The sequence below is a fragment of the Nannobrachium achirus genome, assembly GCF_963921795.1.
Source record: "Nannobrachium achirus genome assembly, chromosome: 5".
NCBI lineage: Eukaryota > Metazoa > Chordata > Actinopteri > Myctophiformes > Myctophidae > Nannobrachium > Nannobrachium achirus.
In genome coordinates, this window is record NC_137814.1 from 67,422,873 (window position 1) to 67,444,535 (window position 21,663).

Genomic DNA, 21,663 nt, shown 5'->3' on the forward strand with positions numbered 1-21,663 from the left:
TACTTCTCTGAGTTACATGATTCATTCTGACACCAACAGACACAAACACACAAGACTGCATGTCTCCCCGGCCACATCCCCACCCCCACCATATGATAATGATTAAATAAAATCGTTTTATAGCTATATGCATCAATATAAAGTTAGTTTGCGTTGTCAAACAAAATGCACCGACCTAAAACGAACAGCGGGAGGCGATATGTCAACTACTAATAGTGCTGGAACACATCACATATTCAAGCAGTTTCCGTGGTCCAGCGGTAGCGCACAGGTTTCATTAAAGCTATACTGTGTAAGTTGCTCAACTAGTGGTCAGTAGCGTCCGCGTCTTTCGGCCGTTTTTCGCCGCGGACCGGGCCTCACACCCCCGCGTCACCCCCGCGTCTGCCTCCACCTCGCCGATATCTATCTTTAGAGGGGTCCCTGGTTCCTGTGCGTTCAGGCATTCCGGAGAAACGGAGTGTTTCACCCGAGTATAGATAGAGACACACGGGCGCCTACAAATATGGCCGCCCTATTGTGATAGCTAGCGACCCCACTTCAAGATGCGCTGTGATTGGCCGGCAGTGTATAACCCTCGCTGTGATTGGCCGATAGTGTATGATGACGTAGTTTTTGCACGAAAACCGGACCCCGGTCAGGATCATAGAAAACATATAAAGAGAAGGCTTCAGAAGCTGAAAATAACGGAGTGGGTGTTCTAAAACTTTAGCGATTTAAGAGTTAGGACAACTTTAAGATTTGTTTTATAAAAAAAGTTACATGGTACAACTTTAACAGAAGTTCCCGAGTTCGAACCCCGTCGACTCCCTGTGTCAAATAATAACAGTGCAAGAATGCATTACAAATTCGAACAGTTGCGGTGGTCCAGGTAGGGTACAGCTCTCAGAACCAAGACATTTTGATTTTAAACCCTGCAGGCTGCCAACATTTTCACTACTTTCGGCGGCCGCTAACGGCGAAATGTAGCCGTTTAAATGACGGTGATACAATGTCTAGTCTAAAAAATTGCAATTTTAAACTAGTTTTAAACTAGTTTTAGCTAGACGTCTTGTTGACGTTTAAACGGTCAAATTACGTCATTTAGCCCTCAAATTGCTCGTTGGGATCATGCATAGAAAGCAAGCAGGCATAGCAGGGACTGGAGTGGAGAGGCGACGCATTGATAGAAAGTAGCGCCCGGTACAAGCTGTTGTAAACCGCATGATTGGTGGATTCTCTGCTTTGAAAACTGCCTGACTGTAATGATTTTATGCCTCTCCTCCAAGGCAAAAGGAACGGGGCTAAAGCGCTAGCATGCTAACGATTTGGCCACGTTCCTTCAGGAGGAAATTTAAAACAACAAACAAACGTTGGCTAAAAGTAACAATTATGTAACATCACTGCGTCGATGCAGAACGGCACGCGGCTGCATCGCAACGCATGCGAATTGTCTTAATCTAAAACTTTTTAAGAAGTCCTCCATCACTGTTTAGAGGTCCCAAAATGATTTTGGGGGTCCCCAGATGAGAGTGAAGTTACAATTGAAGGACTTAAGACCTTTTAAATACCTCAAGAAAGAAAATAAAAAAGACCATTAGTGCATCAAAAGTAATCAACTACTGTATACAATAAAAACTGTTCAAATATCAGCCAAATTATTAACCAATATAAGAAAGAGGCAAACATTTTAAAAATAGTCGATCTAATCGATCTAAGCTCAAATGTTGTTACAACGCTCAAAAACATTTTATTGGGGACCCAAACAATTTTGAGGTAACAGTGGCAAAGGCTGTAGACATTCACACAGCACTGCTTCATCAGTTACTCAGATCAATTGCATTGAATACAAATCTCAAAAATTCATAGGCAGTCAAAATGGCCAATTGGAATGGAATCTGCTCAGAATGAAAATAGTCGATCTACAAGCACATAACGCATCTTATCGTAAAACTTTGGGAGCTTGTAGATTGGCTATTTCTACTCTTACAGTGCAACACTCTTTTGCTTTTTGCTTGTTTATTATCAGGGAAAATATTAAAGGGGATTTTTATTTTAGGGAATATACTTAAAATACTTGGCGAATGTTCCGGGCCAGTGATCTTGAAAATCCACTGGCCTGGATGGCCAGTGACAAATGTCCCTTACTGTCTACCCCTGGTACTGTATTGTACTGTACTGTACTGGGATCTGTTGGTTGTACTAGATATTGGTTCTTTTGTCTTGTTGGACTGTACTGGAATCAGTTGGTTGTTGGTTGAACTAGACATTGGTTCTATAGAACCAGCATGTGAATGAGGAGGCGACCAGACTGCGTGCCAGTGCTGAACAGAGTAAGAGCACCACCACGGTCCAGACACCCGAAGGTTGTAGCAGCACGAGGCAGGATGGAGGAAGCACGACTCAACTTTGAGCGTGAACCAACAGAGGAGGGTCGCGAGACACTGAACGAAGCCAAACAGTCTCTCTTCAGCACCTACGACACCATCAAAGGGGAGGAAGTGATGGAAAGTGTGCGAAGAGTGCAGGCAGCGCAAGGTGAAAGGCAATACGGGGAGGCCTGGAAGGTAATAAATGAGATGACAGGGCGGAAGAGGGCCAAGGAGGGCCAGGTGGAGGGACACAGCCCAGAGGAGAGGGTGGCAACATGGTTCGACCACTTCCAGAGGCTCCTGGGAACATCAGTGGAAGAGGGAGAGGAGGAAAATATACCGACAGTCCTCCAGGGCCTGAACATCGACGATGGACCCTTCACAACCAGCGAGCTCGCCAGGGCAAAATCCACCCTGAGAGAGGGAAAAAGTGCTGGGCCTGATGGCATACCCCCAGAGGTCTTGAAGAACTGCGACCTAGACAACCTCATCCTAGACTTTTGCAACAATGCTCTACAGCACAACAAGCAACCTGAAATATGGTCTCTGTCTAACATCATCCCGGTGCCTAAAGCTGGAGACCTCTCAAAGCCAGACAACTACAGAGGCATCAGCCTGACATGTATCACTGCTAAGGTCTTCAACCGAATGATACTGAACAGGATACGGCATGCCATCGACCCTCACCTGAGAGAGAACCAAAATGGTTTTCGAGAGGAGAGAACAACCGTAGCACAGATCCTGGCATTAAGGAGATTAATAGAGGAGGTGAAAAAGGACAACCTAGCAGCTGTACTGTGCTTCATTGACTTCAAAAAAGCTTTTGATTCTATCCACAGAAGCAAGATGGTGAAGATCCTTGAGGCCTACAATGTCCCTCCCAACATTCTCCGGGCTATCGAGACCATGTACGCAAAAACAAGGGCCAAAGTGGTGACCCCGGATGGCAGCAGTGAGGTGTTTGACATCCGAGCTGGTGTAATGCAAGGAGACACCCTAGCCCCCTACCTATTCATCATAGTTCTAGATTATGCGCTCAGGAAAGCCATAGGGGGACGAGAACAAGAGCTTGGCTTCACGCTAACACCAAGGAGGTCAAGGCGGCATCCCGCAGTAGTTCTGACAGACCTGGACTATGCGGACGACATCAGCCTGCTCTCCGACAGCATGGAACAAGCACAAGAACTCCTGAACAGGGTGGAGATAGAGTGTGCCAAAGTTGGTCTCAGGCTAAATGTTAAGAAAACTGAGGTTATCACCTATAACCTACATGATCACTCACCTCTGACAACAACAGAAGGAGCTGTGTTGAAGGAAGTCAAGGACTTCAAGTACCTGGGCGCATGGGTCGACTCAACTGAGAAAGACCTTAAAGTAAGGAAGGCACTCGCGTGGAGGGCCCTGAACGGCATGAACAGTGTATGGAACTCTAACCTCCCCCGCCAAATCAAACTTAGCTTCTTCTTTGCAACGGTGGAGTCTGTTCTCCTCTATGGCAGTGAATGCTGGACCCTGAAGCCAACCCTGCAGAAGTCTCTAGACGGGTGCTACACTAGAATGTTGCGTGCAGTACTCAACATCAACAGGAGTGCACATGTTACCAACAGGAGCCTGTATGAGGGAATACCAAAGGTAAGCGAGAAAATTGCCACCAGAAGAATGAGACTAGCAGGACACTGCCAAAGACACCAGGAGCTTCCAGCCAGCAAATTGGTACTGTGGGAGCCAACACATGGGCACCGGTCGCAAGGACGTCCCACAAAAACATACGTGGACGTACTCAAGGAAGACGTAGGGACACAGAACACCAATGAGCTGGCCAGATGTATGGAGAACCGAGATGACTGGAAACAACGATGGAGGGCTCGTCTGAGGACGACCTAGATAGATAGATAGATAGAACCAGCATGTGTTGTATTGTTGCCTACTGTATTTTCATTAAAATTGTGTTTTACATCAAAAGGATGAGAGAAAATGCTATGTGAAATAATTATGATTAGATGGAAATTATTAGATATTATCTGCAGACAAAAAATGTGAAGGGGTAAAATAGTTGTCCTGACTAAAACTAGACTAAAATGTCATGTTTTTGTCGACTAAACTAAACTTTGTCTTGGACTAAGATAAAAACTAAAATGTCTTGACTTTTAGTCGACTAAAACCGGATGAGGTTGACTAAATGTGATAAAAACTAAATATAGTTTTAGTCTTAGGACTAAAGCTGGCAATACACTACAAGATAATCGGGCCCGACTGAATCGGGTAGAATTAAACACTACAGGATCATTTTTTTCTGATTCTCTGACCAGATAATCTAAACGGGCTCACACTTGCCGTTTTGAACAGTCGGGCGCTCCGCACGCTACAGGATTCTATTCAGATTGAGTCGGGCCTGAACAATGCAATTAATAATACATAATATAATGAATAAAAATGTCACGGGGCTGTTCTGAGAGCTTCGCCTTGCAACACACACACACGCACGCACACACACGCACACACAAACACATTAACGTGTTATCCACACAACACACCATCGCATCGCTTCGCGCAATGGAGGAAAAAAAACGCTTCAATAAGGAATTTGTGTCCCATTTTGACGATGAGTTCACTTTGACACGTTTCCATCCATGCCTCTGTTCCTCTCTCTGACTTTTATACCCTCTCTCTCTGCTGCTAAACTGGTCTGCGTGCGGTCTGCTTCTCATGCCATGGTGCCTGATTTATGATTAGTCGTATGACTGTGTGGCGCACGGAACAGTAGATTTCCAAGATCAAACTGTGTCCCTCCACGCTACGTTGTAGGGTTTGTAGATCAGGCAGTGGGCGTGTACTTGCAAGAGCAACATATAGCGAGTCAGTCAGTCACCCGTGGGCTGTTGGCTGTTCCCATGCTGGTAGTGACTATTTCTGCTGATATAAAACAAACCTGTATTGAGTTTTAATTCCCATCGCAAGCAATCATGATAGACTACAACCTGGGCGGATGGATGTGGACGGTATGAAAAGTGTGTGCGTGGCTGCGTGCGCGCGCCTGTACATGTGTGTGTGAGAGAGAGAGGGAGGGAGGGAGAGATGGAGAGAGAGAAAAAGAGAGAGAGAGAGATCTGTCGATCAGCAGCTGTCTTTCTCTTGGTCACCCGCTGCTGTTCCAGACGAGGGATCCCAGAAAAATATCAAACATGTTTGAAAAGAGTCGGGCTGGTCCCGATCGCCCTCCGAGCCACTCGGCGGTGCTCAGATTGAATCCGTGAGACCTCACGCTAGAAGACATTTATGCCCGATAGTCGGGCACGTTTCAGTCGGAGGCAGCCCGATTGTCGGGGGGGTAATTAAATAGCCCGATTATCGGTTAATTATGCGGCCAGCTTTAGAATGACAAAAAATGTAAATATGGCTCATAAAATTAACACTACTGTGCGCTACACAGCACTGGCCGGTGCTAAATAAACATTTATAAAGCCAAGATGCGTTCGAGCAGCACGATTCCATACAAAGTGAATAAAAAGACAACGCGACACGAACAAGCAAAAAACAGGTAAATAAAATAATAACATCAAAACAGTGCAACAGTGATCAATAGACAGAACGAGGCAGACATAAGACGAGAGCGCGAGAGAGAGAGAGAGAGAGAGAGAGAGAGAGAGAGAGAGAGAGAGAGAACATAGAAAAACTGAGCTGTGAATCACACTGCCATCAATAGGCCTATAACAGCAGCTTACTGTAAAACAAAACAAAATAAAATTCCTTCTGTAAATAACGGTACATCAATGAAGTTAACAAAACTGCAGCAGGTTGTAAAGTGAAGTTGTGGTAACTTCACTCCAAGAAAAGAACACACTCACGCTTTACTGTCGTTGACTCTTTATATCAAGACTTTATATCAAAACCTTTTTTGTGGGGCTAAGTGGGGAACATAGAACCTTTTTGTGGGGGTAAGTGGGGAACATAGAACCTTTTTGTGGGGGTAAGTGGGGAACATAGAACCTTTTTGTGGGGTAAGTGGGGAACATAGAACCTTTTTGTGGGGGTAAGTGGGGAACATAGAACCTGGGGAACATAAAACCTTTTTGTGGGGTAAGTGGGGAACATAGAACCTGGGGAACATAGAACCTTTTTGTGGGGCTAAGTGGGGAACATAGAACCTTTTTGTGGGGGTAAGTGGGGAACATAGAACCTTTTTGTGGGGGTAAGTGGGGAACATAGAACCTTTTTGTGGGGCTAAGTGGGGAACATAGAATCTTTTTGTGGGGGTAAGTGGGGAACATAGAACCTGGGGAACATAGAACCTTTTTGTGGGGTAAGTGGGGAACATAGAACCTTTTTGTGGGGTAAGTGGGGAACATAGAACCTGGGGAACATAGAACCTTTTTGTGGGGCTAAGTGGGGAACATAGAACCTTTTTGTGGGGCTAAGTGGGGAACATAGAACCTTTTTGTGGGGTAAGTGGGGAACATAGAACCTGGGGAACATAGAACCTTTTTTTAACGCTGGTGAATGTTAACCACCATGCCTAAACCTAAACCTAACCCAAACCCTAAACCTAACCCTAAGTCAAAATGATGGGCTGTCCAAAAAGCTAGATTTCCCCCTGCCTTGGCAGCAAGGACAACGATAAGATGGCTTTTCTTGTGTCCCGTTGTTTTCAGGTACACACTCTTTCCCCTATAGCATGATGTGAATCTGGCAATATTAATTACCCAATATTTCTTATGTCATATGTTGTCACTCTACTATGGAGACAGTATGTCTGTGAGAACCAACGTGAATTCATTGGTCTTCTGCTAGAGAGGCTCAGATAACACCTCTTTTGTTTAACAGTGTTTGGTAAACCTACTTACTATGCAGGGCTTTCTTAAGACAATGGACTATGTTGATTTGATCTATTTAGGCAGTCTGAGAGGAACCGACACCTCCAGTGAGCAACTGATGACCAGACTGACCCACCCTGTTTTACATGTATGGACTGAGTATAAATATGTGTTGTAAGATGCTGTCATTATGAGCTACTTGGGCAAGCCGACAGGCTGCTTGAGCGAGGGCTCCACTCTGGGAACCCAATAACCCATCTTTGAAATAAATCCACGGAAGAACCTCCACATTTGCCTGCCTCTGAGTTTTCTCGACCACTTCTTCTCCAGAAAGGACTTAGAAATATACATGGATTCACACTCTCATTTTCAGTCTAATTTGCCTCAAAATACACAACATATTGGTGCCGAAATCCCGGTTGTGTTGGGGTGAATGATGTCCACTCCAGGCAGAAGAACTCAGGGGGACAGCCTTAGTTCCGTGAGTGCGGAGTCTGTGTATTTTTCTTTCTTTTTCCACTTTTTTGCCTTGAGATGACTTCTTTTTGGATCGATACAAAGAGGGGCCACCACGACAACTGAGGTGACGACTGGAACAGACCGAGGACCAGAGACCTGTCTTCCTACTGGTCAGCGGGACGCCGCAGGCTACCATGGCAGCAGGGACGGCAACGGAGAGGACCGACGCGGCGACGGAGCGGCTTTCGCAGTAGGCCTCCGCAGCGCAGCGACGAGACATGGAGATCAGCAACAGCTGCTTTTCAACACATCTATAAGAATTCAACCTCGCAGCATTCAACTCCTGTGATGACTACGTTTCTACCTCACGGCAACACCGCTGTGACGAAAAAAAGGGTAAATCGATGCAGCGAACCATTTCTGGTCCACCGCAAGAGGGGAGAGGAGATCAGACTACAGTAAAACCTTTCGAGGACAATTGGACAGCAGCAGTATCAAGAGGGGTTCAGCCATGGACCTGCTTGCAGTTTACAGAGGACACAGTGTGGGCCTACTCACCACTGCTTAGGTGAGAACATTGATTTTGCGAGAGAAGCATCATAATGAAGAAGAATTCAAAGGTGAATCAGTTCAAATGTGTGTTTATTCAACATTTCATTTGTTGAAGTTTATGTGTTGTTGATTTTTAGCTAAACAAATTATCATGATGACTAATTAGTGGGAATGTTGACATAAGAGGAATGTTTGATTATGTAACTAAATGATGTAATTTGAACGACTGTGTCAACTGAGGTATATTTGCCATGATTGTGACGATTATTAGTTTCTTATGGATTAAACTCTGGTATTTCAAATAATGAATAATAGCTTAGTCACTAGTGTGTTAAGTTTCCTAGTTACTCTTGTAATAGGCGTTTATCTTGGGAAACAGAGTTTTTAAAGTAACAAACAGATATGTTATCTCATATATCCAAAATTGGGGTTTTAGGATAGGAAGCTGAAGAAAGCTTTTTCATAATTTCAGGGCAAACAAGATGAGCCAGTTGGTATTGTTATGGTAAAAATCATAACATAAGCATGCCAAGTACAAATTCGGGTTGACTGATTTGTGAATTATTATTTTAGAATTGGGGAGTGAAAGAAGGCTATTTTATCAACAATTGTATTTGTTTAAGTGTGAAATGATGTAAATCACTTGTGACACAATGTATGTATGTAGAACTGTAACCTATCATTGTGCAGTTATTTTGTTGGTTTCGAAACATGTTATTCATGTTTCGAAGAGGGGAATATGATGTGAATCTGGCAATATTAATTACCCAATATTTCTTATGTCATATGTTGTCACTCTACTATGGAGACAGTATGTCTGTGAGAACCAACGTGAATTCATTGGTCTTCTGCTAGAGAGGCTCAGATAACACCTCTTTTGTTTAACAGTGTTTGGTAAACCTACTTACTATGCAGGGCTTTCTTAAGACAATGGACTATGTTGATTTGATCTATTTAGGCAGTCTGAGAGGAACCGACACCTCCAGTGAGCAACTGGTGACCAGACTGACCCACCCTGTTTTACATGTATGGACTGAGATTAAATATGTGTTGTAAGATGCTGTCATTATGAGCTACTTGGGCAAGCCGACAGGCTGCTTGAGCGAGGGCTCCACTCTGGGAACCCATCTTTGAAATAAATCCACGGAAGAACCTCCACATTTGCCTGCCTCTGAGTTTTCTCGACCACTTCTTCTCCAGAAAGGACTTAGAAATATACATGGATTCACACTCTCATTTTCAGTCTAATTTGCCTCAAAATACACAACAAGCATCAATGGTAGTGGGAGACACCATATCGAACCAAACTGCAGTCTCGTCCATTGCAATAATGTCCTTATTCCATCTAAAATGCCTTTAGAGGTGACAGCCTTGTCCACGTATTCAACAACGGAAACCAGTTTCTCAGTGAGTTTATCTGGGTCTTTCTGGTCCATGCGTCGTCTCAGTGACATGCCTGCGCTGCAGGAACTTTTGTAGCCAACCATTACTGGCCACAAATGGCTTGTTGTCAGTATCACTCACTGTTGTGTAGATATCCTTGGCTTTGTTTTGTATCGTTTTTCTTGACACTCTGAAACTCGTGCCTCCATGTCCTCTGTTTCTTTCTTTCTCCCTCCTCCAGTTAGACGTATTCTTGTATTGTCAGCGGCCATCAGTTCCTTCTTCAGTTTTTTTCAATATCAGATTTGTCCAGGATCAATATTAAAGTGCTTTCTCTCATTTAACACAAGTTAACATCAAACTTTCGTCTCTTTTTAGTACCAGGGGTAGCCATGCTCACTGCATACAGTATCTGTTGCTGTGCTGTTGTGTGGGGTCGCACGTTAGTGATGTGTTGTTCATGAGTGATCCCAAAGACTGAATCGTGAACGATCCGTTCATTTCCTTAAACTGTTACGTTCATGCTTTCGTTCATACCCCCTTTCCCTTCGCCCTAATAGCCCATGTTATACAGGACGGGAGGCGGCGTAACAAAAATGCTCCCACGATAATGTTTTTCAAGGGACGATCGCGCTATGAACGGTGAACGTGAACAAATTGTTTGAACGGATCATTACCATGAACGTGACAGAAATGAACGGGATTGCCCATCACTATAAGCATGTGTGTTCCATGTACGGAAGTATGCAGGGGGCGCGTCTCACTGGCTCACTGGAGTGGGCCTGGTATACAGCCTTGGGAATACAGTGAACTATAGGTTTGAAGTGGTTCAAAAAGTCATATTACTTTGACTGTAAACTAATAATCAATAAAGTGTAGTTTGTCTTTTACCTGAGCAGGTGAGTCCAACAGTCTTGTCAGGTGAGCAGGTGTTTCTAGTTGAGTCTGAGGTTCTACAGTCCAGGAGAACAGACTCACTGCCATCACACTGGAACTCTTTGGTCCACATGGGAGCCTTCCCTTCTCCATAGAGCGCCCCCTGGAGCACTGAAGGAGCCCCACAGCCAAGCTCCCTACAGACCACCTCTGCATCCTGCTGGTCAAAGTCACCTTCACACATTGAGAGCCACGACTGATCAGACTTCACCTCCACTCTGCCTGAACACCAACCAGGACCATTCACCAACCTCACTGACTCTGGAGAGAGAGAGACCGGTTCCTGGCATAAGCAACATAAGCGGTCGCTTAGGGCCACAACCATAAGGGGGGCACATCACAGGGAGAAGACTGCAACGCGTTTTGAGCTTGTAGATCAGCTATATATGCATTGTGGAGTGAGTGTGAAGTGGCCCTCTCGACATGTGGCCAAGACCCGCAGGTTAATATCTGAATACTGATATATTATTGATTTCAGCTGTTACCCACTTTAATTACTTCAGTCTATAGTAGTAGCATAATGACCAGTGCTATAGTCTTTTTTGTCAATGTATTTGCATTTCATAAAGTTAACATACGAACATATAAATATATTTGAAATTAAATAATAATGTTACTTTTCAGGATTCCAGTTAAAAAAATAGCTAAAAAGAATATAGGATTCCAATTTTTTTTTTAAAAGAAGAAAATAATGGATCATCGCAATGCTTGTAGATCTATTTTTTTTTTTACAATATGCATTGTGGCCCTCTGGAGTGATTGTGAAATATAGTGGCCCTCTCCATCATCTAAGTTGCCCACTCCTGCCCTATCCAAAAACTAATATTATTTTAATGTGCAATGAAATTAAGATCTCACACAAGACACAACAGAATTGAAAATATGCCACATACTGTAGAGTTGAATAGGCCTACAAGTTGCAATTTGAGACCAAAAGAACACAGGATGAAGGTGTGTGGTGTTTTGTATGAATCTGATTCAAATCAATTCAGTAGCGAAGTGTGATGTCACTTCCGTGAAATGGCGTGAAATGTCGCCCTCTACGGGGTTCATGCTGGTATTGTTTTGTATTCAAATCGCCATTGGGGAATTTGCGATCACCGCATATAAGAACTGTGTTAAAAATATAAACACACCATGCTCTCGGATTGACCCAAATGGATATGAAGCATCGACTAAGGTGGAAATGTACAGATTTACCCAAAGAGTAACACAATAAACGCTAGAAACGAGTTACAACAGGCTATATCAGATATGAATGAATATCATAAACTATGCAGAACCCCCCCGCTGACAGAAACGCGCACATGGTGTGTTTATTTTTTTAACACAGTCCTTATATGCGGCTATCGCAGATTCCCCAATGGCGATTTGAATACAAAACAATACCAGCATGAACCCCCTAGAGGGCGACATTGCGCACAAATGACGACATGGCTTCGTTTCTCTATAGTTGTTTTTTCTTGTTATAACATTACACTCATGTTTTTGGACAAATGAAACGGTGTCTAGAAATAGATATGTATTATAATAGTTATATCTTGGTTTTGAAATGTTTTTCATTAGAGCATAGGCCTACATGTTTCTGTTTTAACAGCTTTTAACTAACCAGAGAGAATGATCTAATAATGTTTTACCTCCATTGTAAACTTTATTGTGTGTTATAGGTAGAACTGTCTGATCTGTGCCAAAATGCAGATTCCTATGCATTTCTGGGGTTTTGACCGCCCCTCAAAACCCACATTTTTTTCGGCCGCCCGCAAGGTGGGCGGCCAGGATGTATCCCGTAATTGAATCTCTGGGAGTTGGCAACCCTATGTGTGTAGTTAGTAGATACATGCTTGAGTGCTAACAACAGACACCACATGTTCTATTAGATAGAAGAAGACTTTATTATTTATAACTTTGGTTTTGGCGATTCAAAGACAGTTAATAAGTGCGCGCGTCCGTCTGTGGGGGGCCACCTAAAATAATCTTGCTTAGGGCCACCTGAACCCTAGAACCGGCCCAGAGAGAGAGAGAGAGAGAGAGAGAGAGAGAGAGAGAGAGGGGCACGGGTAGACAGCTAATTCAACCAATCAGATTGCTTCTGTTGTATAATACTCATTCAAGCTCATATTATGAGCTTGTAGATCTATTATTTCTTGAACATTATAAGTGAAAATCTTTGAATACTTTATTGAACACTGATTGACCCTTTGCTAAGCCCCTCCCACACCGTCCTTGTCCAATAGCACGTTAGCAAGGAGTTCTGCTTCTCAATTTTCAATTCAAAGGAGCTTTATTGACATGAGAAAACATACGTTTAAATGGGGAACATATATACAGTTGGAGGGGGTATAGCATTGAGTAAACAGAGCTATGTCGCATTGTGACATTTTATATACAGGGTACAAATAGCAGCATTTATTTTCCTCAAAATGCATTTAAAGGTATCAGCTCTGTTTCATACTGTATGTGCAGTAGGTCTAGATGTCAATCCATGGTTTGTAGTCCTTATGGTGGTTGTGTTTCTAGCCTTCTTTTGTCACAACAGTTCACAAATCTTGCTGCTGTGTTTGCACATTGTTGTATTTCTCCCAGTAGATATGGGAGTTTTTCATCATTGGTCGAGTTTTCAAACTCACTTCGGGTGTGTGTAATCTGTGGGAAGTATGCGTCTCTAATGTCTTGGTATAGTGGGCAGGTGGTTAGAAAGTGTAGCTCTGTTTCTACCACATTTTGTGTGCAGTGTGTACATAGCCTATCTTCCCTTGGGAGTGGGGTCTGTCTGTGCCTTCCTTTCTCTATTGCAAGGCTGTGTTCGCTGAGTCTGTACCTAGTCAAGGCTTTCCTAAGTTTTGGGTCTTTTACTGTGCTCAGATATTCTGCTAACGTATATTCTCTTTTTAGTGCCAGATAGCATTCCATTTTGCTTTGGCTTTGGGTTGTCTCTTTCCAGTATGTTAAGGTAGCTTTCTTTTTGTTTTCTTATAATCTGGTTTGCAGAGTGTTTCCCGTTTGGTAGTTGGGGTTCTGTTTGGGCACAGAGTCCCTGGGCCAGCTGACTGAGGGGGCAACCATGTAGGTTTTCACTATGGTTGAGGGCTATGTTATGGAGCGTGTCTGGGTTGCTTTCTTTTAGGTGATTATAGAATTTAAGTGCTCTCTTTTTTACTTTTATAATGAGTGGGTATTGTCCTAATTCTGCCCTGCAAGCATTGTTTGTTGTTTTCCGTTGGGTGTGGAGTATAGATTTGCAGAGTTCTGCATGCAGAGTCTCAGTTTGGTGTTTGTCCCATTTTTCAAATTCTTGGTTGGCAAGGGGACCCCAGATCTCGCAGCCATAGAGGGAGATGGGTTCTATAACGGAGTCTAGTATCTTTAGCCAGATTTGTATTGGGATATCTAGCTTAACATTCCTTTTGATGATTTTTGTCTTGGCTAGGGCCCACTTATGTGAGAATTTGTGCAGGAGGTCAAGCTGCCGCTGTAATCCTTCTTTGGTGGGAGACAGTAACACCAGATCATCTGCGAATAGTAGACATTTGACTTCTGTGTCTGCTAGAGGGATGCCTGGTGTTGTTGACTGTTCTAGTGTTTTTGCCAATTCGTTGATGTATATGTTAAAGAGGGTTGGACTCAGGCTGCATCCCTGTCTAAATCCTCTGCTTTGATGAAAGAAGTCTGTATGTTGTTTCCCAATCCTAACAGCACAGGTGTTGTTTGTGTACATTGATTTTATGATGTCATAGGTTTTTCCCCCAATGCCACTTTCTAGCAGTTTGTACAGTAGGCCTTTGTGCCAAATTGAGTCAAATGCTTTTTTGAAGTCGACAAAACAGGAGAAAATTTTACTTTTGTTTTTGTTTATTTGGTTGTCGATTAGAGTGTTGAGGGTGAAGATGTGGTCTGTTGTACGATAGTTTGGTAGGAAGCCAATCTGTGATTTGCTCAGGACATTCTTCTCTGTGAGGAAATGTAAGATTCTCTGATTAATTATCATGCAGAGGAGTTTTCCGACGTTGCTGTTTACACAAATACCTCTGTAGTTATTTGGGTCGGATTTGTCTCCACTTTTGTGGAGTGGTGTTAGTAGTCCTTGGTTCCAAATGCTGGGGAAAGTCCCCGAGCCAAGGACAATATTAAGGAGTTTTAATATAGCCCAATTGGAATTTGGGGTCTGTGTATTTTATCATTTAATTTAAGATACCGTCTGTACCACATGCCTTCTTGGGTTTGAGTATTTTTATCTTGTCTTGTAATTCGTTCAGTGTAATTGGTGAGTCTAGTGGGTTTTGGTAGTCTTTTATGATTGACTCTAGGTTTTTTAGTTTATCTTGTATTTGCCTTTGTTCTTCATTTTCCTCTATTGGGCCAAAGAGTTTTGAGAAGTGGTTTACCCATATGTCTCCATTTTGGATGGGTAGCTCATCCTGTTTTTGTCTGTTTAGTTTGTTCCAATTTTCCCAGAAGTTGTTTGTCGTTATTGAGTCCTCTATATCTTGTAGCTGGTTTCTAGTATGTTGGTTCCTTTGTCTTCCTTACAGTGTTTTTATACTGTTTCAATGTTTCACAGTATTCTAGGCGTATATTTTGGTTGTCTGGCTCTCTGTGTTTTTGATTTGATAAATCTTGTCTCAATCTTGTCCTTAGGATTTTACAGTCGTTATACCAATTGTCAGTGTTGTCTTTGTTCTTTGTTTTCCTCTGAGAGGGTTTTAGGTTTGCTAATGAGGCTGTAAGGTCGAATATGTTATTGAGGCTTTCTACTGCCCCGTTTACACTTACAGGTGTGACGAGGAAGGTTATTTTTAGGAATTTGTCTAATAGTGATTGCACTTGTTTTTGTTTAATCGCCTCCTGGAAAGATTCTGCACTTTGTTCCTTCCATTTGTAACGTTGTCTAATATTGTGTAGCTTGTTTGGTTTTGACATTTCGTTGTTGAGGGGTGATCTGTTCAGATAGGCTGTGATTTTGCTGTGGTCTGACAGGGGTGTTAGTTGATTGACTGTGAACGCTCTGAGGGACTCTATGTTCACGTCAGTGATGAAGTAATCTACTGTACTGTTACCTTTAGAGGAGCTGTGTGTATATCTACCGTACGAGTCACCTCGGAACCTACCATTCATTATATACAGACCCAGCGAACGACAGAGCTGTAGGATTTGTGATCCAAGTTTGTTTGTTGCTTTGTCATAGTTACGTCTAGGGGGGCATAGTGGGGGTGGAATGTTTATGCTTCCTGGTAGGTGTTTGTCTCCCTGTGGGTTGAGGATGTCAGGTGCTTGTCCTGTTCTTGCATTGAGGTCACCGCGAACTATAATTTGACCGCTGGCCTGGAAATGGCTGATGTCCTCCTCTAATGTGGAGAACATATCCTCCTTAAAATAGGGGGATTCTATTGGCGGTATGTAGGTAGCGCATAGGAAGACATTTTTCTCAGTTGAGGTGAGGCTTTTGTTGATTTCTAACCAGATGAAAAAGGGTCCAGTTTTGATTTGCTTAATGGCGTGTGTTAGTTCTGTTTTGAACCATATAAGCATGCCTCCTGAGTCTCTTCCTTGCTTGACCCCTGTCAGCTTTGTGGAAGGTACCACCAGCTCTCTGTAGTTTGTTGGGCAACCAGTAGGGCCATCTCCTCTGTGCCATGTCTCTTGTAGCACAATGATATCTGTGTTCGCAATTTCTTTAAAGACGGGGTGAAATCAAAAACATACATGTTTTTCACACTTTTAGAGCATATCTGTAGTGATAATATGGCCATACCTAACACTAGATGCCAAAAAAAAAAGAAAATAAACCATTTTTGTGTATATTTATATCAAAGGTCCCTAAATAGGCCATTCTTAATTACTTCCTGTGAACAGAAATTCAAAAAGTGATGACATAGATAGACTTTTTGAATATAAATGAACCTTTGATTACATTCACCTGTTTGTTTCCCATTGCTGGCTCCCATTACTCCCATTACTCAGATTTTAAATCCCATCGCCTGAAGGGCTGGTCCCCTCGGATAGGTTCAGAAACACACCAGCTTCCTTTTCAAACTGAAACTTCAAAATAAAATACCCAAAATAGTCATTTCATTGGGTCTTTAATGAAGTCTGGGTACCAAAGGTAGCTGACCTCAGTCCTTGTATATTCCAAGTTGAGATGGTGAGGGACTTGTATTCCATTTTGGTGTTATAATCCATGATGGTGTTAATATCCATTGTTGGCCTGGTCTTCACGTGCGAGCACCTCGTCCAGAATCTGGAGCATTAGTTCCCTCGTGTAGGTTCCTACAGACTGAGCGTAGGTGCGTTGGTTGGTTTGTGGGGGGTGTGATGCATGTGTGTGCATGGGTGTTGGTATGTGTATTAGGTGTGGGGTGGCCATGTAGGTGGGGAGGGTGTCCTGTGGTGTGTAAAGGTGGCTTCTGGAGGCGGAAGAGTGGTGCCTTGGTGGACGCTGGGGGCCTCTGGCCTGTCTTCTGGGTGCGTTGGGTTGGCTGGATGGGTTGTGGGTCCCTCTGCTGCTCCTGTGGGATGTGCTCAGGCTCCGTCCGAGTGCTACATCTTTCAGTTTCTTTGCCAAGACTGGGACATCTGATTTATATATGTGAACATCGTCCCACAGGCTCTCCCTTTTTAGGTTTGGGTGGGCTGCGAAGAACACGTTCTTCTTCAAAACGCAGATTTGGGAGATCTCTACGTTGATTCTGTGGATGTCTTCATCGGGGATGTCCCATCTGGGTAGCAGTGCAGAGATGTTTATCTTTGCATTTGGGAACGTTGAGATGGCCTTGTTTATCACTTTTGTGACAGCCTGCACCACCTGACGTCCATTCTGCGTCCCCAGGTTGTTTGTTCCTGTGTGGAAGATGATGTGGCTCGGAGACCCCAGGTTTCCCTCCGTAAGCCACTCCAAGGCCTGTTTAGTGTTTGAACACCTTTCTTGCAAAACTCTATGTTTTGGAGACAGCTTTTTTCCATCCACGAATCTCCCGTTTGAGTCCATTAGAAGTACAATTTGAGGACCTTGCCTTAGGTTGTTTTCGATGGGCTCTGTGTTCGAGCTGGTAGGGGGGGACATAGTCTTCTTGGGACTGAGACTCTTGGTCCACTGTGGTTTCTGGGGAGTTGGGGGTTTCTGTCTCCTGTTCTGTTTCCACTATACTATCGTGTTGGTCCCTGATCTGGATTCTTGATTCATCTAGCTTTTGGGTCAGCTCTCTTACCTCAGCTCTGAGCTTTCTCACTTGATCTTCAAACTGTCCTTTCTCCTGTGCGAAGCTCTCTTTGAGTTTTACAAACTCTTCCCTGATCTGTCTTCTTTCCTGTGCTGAGTTTTCCTCACATCTTTTGACCTCATCTTTGAGCTGTCTTCTCTCCTGTGCTGATCTCTCCTCTATTTTCTTGGTTATAGTGGTCAGGTTTTTCTCCATATCTGTGTCTCTGTCTTTTAAGTTAGGCCTGGTTTGTCTCACTTCCTCTTCAATCTTCACTTGCCAGGACTCAAGTTGACTGATTTTGTCTCTCATCTCCTTCATCTCAACAGGCCAGTTAGGCTCTGTGGCGAGGGATTTGTTTTGTTTATCAATTTTTATGAGCTTCTTTGTCTGTGCCCTTTCTTTGATTTTGAAGAAGTCCTCCTCAAAAGGCTTCCAGTTTGAGTTTACCACTACCTTTCCTGTCTTTAGTTACTGAGGTTTTCTTATCGTCTATGCCTATGTCTATTTTCTTCCCGTAGGAGTTGCCTGACGTAGTGACATTTTCATATTGGTCAAGTGTGGCTTGGTGCCATGCCATGTGGTTGTTTGTCAAAAATATGAGGTTCGTTATCTTCCCCATTTTGTCACAGTCCGCAAATAGTGTTTCGGGTTGTTCTGATAGGATCTCTGTTTTGTAGAGCTCTCTTTCATCTGAGGTTTTGACATGGTCTGGATAATCAATTTTGGTGGGTGTGGTGCGGTCAGATAGGTCTGTATTTGCATCTGTAAGGTGGTTTCTGCTTAGTTCTGACTCCATTGTTAAGGCTTAAGTACCTTCACACCTGGTCACGTCTAGCTTTTAACACCTACTCTGCTCCACGCCTAGCTTATCACACCTATTGTGCCCCTCCCTTCTCTTGATGCTCAGCTCTATGTTTCTACACTCAGTTCTATGCTTGGTACAGTATATATTTTAAGTAGCTAAACTGTTTACAATTTCCTACTATTTCTATATTACTACACTTTAATGATTTTAGATTCTGTATTGTGCCTTAAACCTGTGGTACTTACTTAGGTTATCGGTTTAGCTTTTCCCCGGTGAAGAAAGCAGTCCTTAAATCCTGTGTTAAGTCCTTTGTGGGTCTTTTCAGGTAAAATGACAGATTTTAACTCCAAATGTCCAATGTGAGGTGAAAGGTTGTTTTTAAATCCTTGATGTCCTTGTTGTCCTTGGTATAATCCTTGGTATAATCCTTGGTAATATTCCTTTGGGTCTTTATGAGAAGAGTTGAAAGAAATCCAGGCTTTATCCAGGCTTTATGCACAGGTTCAGGAGCTCAAGAGAAACACGTCCTCACACCTTGGCAGTCAGAGCTCGTCTCACCCATTGACTTGCATGTTATGTGACAGCTTTTTACCGTAGAAATAATCCATCTGCTTCTCACCCATTGACTTGCATGTTACAGCTCATCCGCACTGCCCGCGATGCAACGCGAGCGACGCGTCATGAGCGATGAAATCTCATTAAAATACATTTGTTTCAATGAGGACGTCCAGACCTACCGTGAGCAACAACGCGTCGTGCCGCGACGTTGTCCACCCCTCCTGTTTTTGTTCACGGAGCCTCTATTTGAGCGAGGTTTCACAGCGACATCCATAAAGGTAAATGACCATGTCCCCCCCCCCCCCCCCCCCAAACACTTTATATTATTATGTATTTATTTGATTGGTTCAGATTGGTACGTCGCAATACGCAATGGCCGATGCTCCATATGTTGGACAGTACTTTGCGGGACATCGTGTCACGTTGCGTCGCTTGCTTGGATGAGGTGTTATATGACAGCTTTTACATAGAAATAATCAGTCATTTCAGGAGCGCAGGAACGCGTGCACACACACACACACACACACACACACACACACACACACACACAGAGAGAGAGAGACAGACAGACAGACAGACAGACAGACAGACAGACAGACAGTATAGATTAGTGTCATTGTTTGTTACCTGAACAGATCAGCCCCAGACTGAAGGAGGAATAACTAGACTGCATTATTCCACACTCCCTCAGTGAAGATTCAGATCCAACACAGTTAGATCTAATCAACCATGTAGGTTGATCTGTAGAACAACATCTCCTCTCTGTAGAAACAGCAGAGCCACAGCCCAGCTGTCTGCACACTACAGATGATGACTTCTGGTTCCACCAATCAGGACGCACTGTTCTCCATTCTCTCTGGTGTTTCATCTCCAGTCTACCAGTACAGTTGCTGGCTCCTCCCACCAACCTGACATCATCAGGCTCTGTACACAGACAATAAGCCCTATTCACGGCCCGCCCACTCAGCAAATTTCTCAGCAACTTCCTGGTGCTGACGTCAGTTTAGAAGGGTAAAATATCACAGAAATGGCTGGACTTAAAGCCAACAAATCATTATTTTGAACGGTAAAGTAAATTATAACGCTTTGTGCCTTTTACTATCTTGTGTTCTTGATCATGCTAGCCGTATTTTATACTGTACTATTCGGAAATTGCGTTAAATTTGCGATTTCTGTGTTAACTCTATGGGATATTAGTAGTTTTTCCCCTTCAAAACGTGACTTCAGCACCGAGGGGATGCTGAGTGGGCGGGCCGTGAATAGGGCTTATAGAATAAACATTAAGAACTCTCCTGTCTCTATTCTAGGGTTAACTGTCTGCTAAAATAGACCATCTGTAAGCTCACAACTCCTCACAATACAAGCTTGTAGATCTGGTGCGCTGGAAGTACTAAATCCAAGGGTGGGCTGAACGTGGGAGACACGCACAAACAAGGGGAGGGGGGGTAACAAGTTACACTACAAGCTACAGGACAAAAATAGCTAGCTACATCAACACTACTTTTTCTTTCTTCTTTTTTCCACCAAACAAATGGGCATGCAGGCAAAGAATGATGGCAAAAAAATAATGTTTAATATGAAACAGACTGAAACCTTGTCTGACTTTAAATTGAATTCATACCCCTCACTATTGGGGACACTATTATAATAAATGGTAAATGGTAAATTTATATAGCGCTTTTAATCCAAAGCGCTTTACATAGATTGTGCATTACATTCACCCATTCACACACACATTCATACACCGGTGGCGGAGGAAGCCATGCAAGGCACCAACCTACTCACCGGAGGCAATTAGGGGTTCAGAGTCTTGCCCAAGGACCCTTCGACATTAACTCAGGGGGAGCCCGGATTCGAACTGGGAACCCTACGGGATTTATACCCTTCGTGCTCTAATACCAGTTTCTCTACCCCTGAGCTATGCCGCCCCACCAATAGACCCCCATAATGACTGGTCTATTAATTCATTTATTCATCCCGACCGTGATGGCCCAGCTACTTACTAGTTACTAACTTACTAACATTACTAGTTACTCTTGCATGTGTCCCCTTCTTCGCTTCTATGATTTCATTGCTTTTGCAGCCGGCAGCCTTGAGACTACAGGTTTGAAGTGGTTCAAAAAGTCTTATTACTTTGACTGTAAACTAATAATCAATAAAGTGTAGTTTGTCTTTTACCTGAGCAGGTGAGTCCAACAGTCTTGTCAGGTGAGCAGGTGTTTCTAGTTGAGTCTGAGGTTCTACAGTCCAGGAGAACAGACTCACTGCCTTCACACTGGAACTCTTTGGTCCACATGGGAGCCTTCCCTTCTCCATAGAGCGCCCCCTGGAGGACTGAAGGAGCCCTACAGCCAAGCTCCCTACAGGCCACCTCTGCATCCTGCTGGTCAAAGTCACCTTCACACACTGAGAGCCACGACTGATCAGACTTCACCTCCACTCTGCCTGAACACTCAATAGTCCCATTCACCAACCTCACTGACTCTGGAGAGAGAGAGAGAGAGAGAGAGAGAGAGAGAGAGAGAGAGAGAGAGAGAGAGAGAGAAAGAGGGGGGGGGGGGGGGGGGAGAAAGAGACAGACAGAGAGTGAGAGAGAGAGAGAGAGAGAGAAA

The 21,663-nt window shown here is 43.6% G+C and overlaps 2 protein-coding genes across 2 annotated transcripts in view; one reads left to right on the plus strand and one right to left on the minus strand.

The window, feature by feature from the left end:
- The window catches only part of LOC308285272 (uncharacterized protein), a gene marked incomplete at its 5' end in the record, with an annotated part of 59,138 nt that overhangs the window by 36,306 nt on the left and 1,169 nt on the right, over positions 1 to 21,663 (minus strand). Inside the window, 3 exons of the mRNA XM_080725988.1 lie at positions 10,448 to 10,753; positions 19,679 to 19,975; positions 21,230 to 21,535. Of these exons, the coding sequence (XP_080582114.1) occupies positions 10,448 to 10,753; positions 19,679 to 19,975; positions 21,230 to 21,535 (909 nt within the window). The remainder of the gene's footprint in view (positions 1 to 10,447; positions 10,754 to 19,678; positions 19,976 to 21,229; positions 21,536 to 21,663) is intronic.
- Positions 3,188 to 21,663, plus strand: part of LOC308285432 (activator of basal transcription 1-like) — a 144,703-nt gene continuing 126,227 nt past the window's right edge. Inside the window, exon 1 of the mRNA XM_080726195.1 lies at positions 3,188 to 3,200. The gene's annotated coding sequence lies outside the window, so the exon portion shown is untranslated. The remainder of the gene's footprint in view (positions 3,201 to 21,663) is intronic.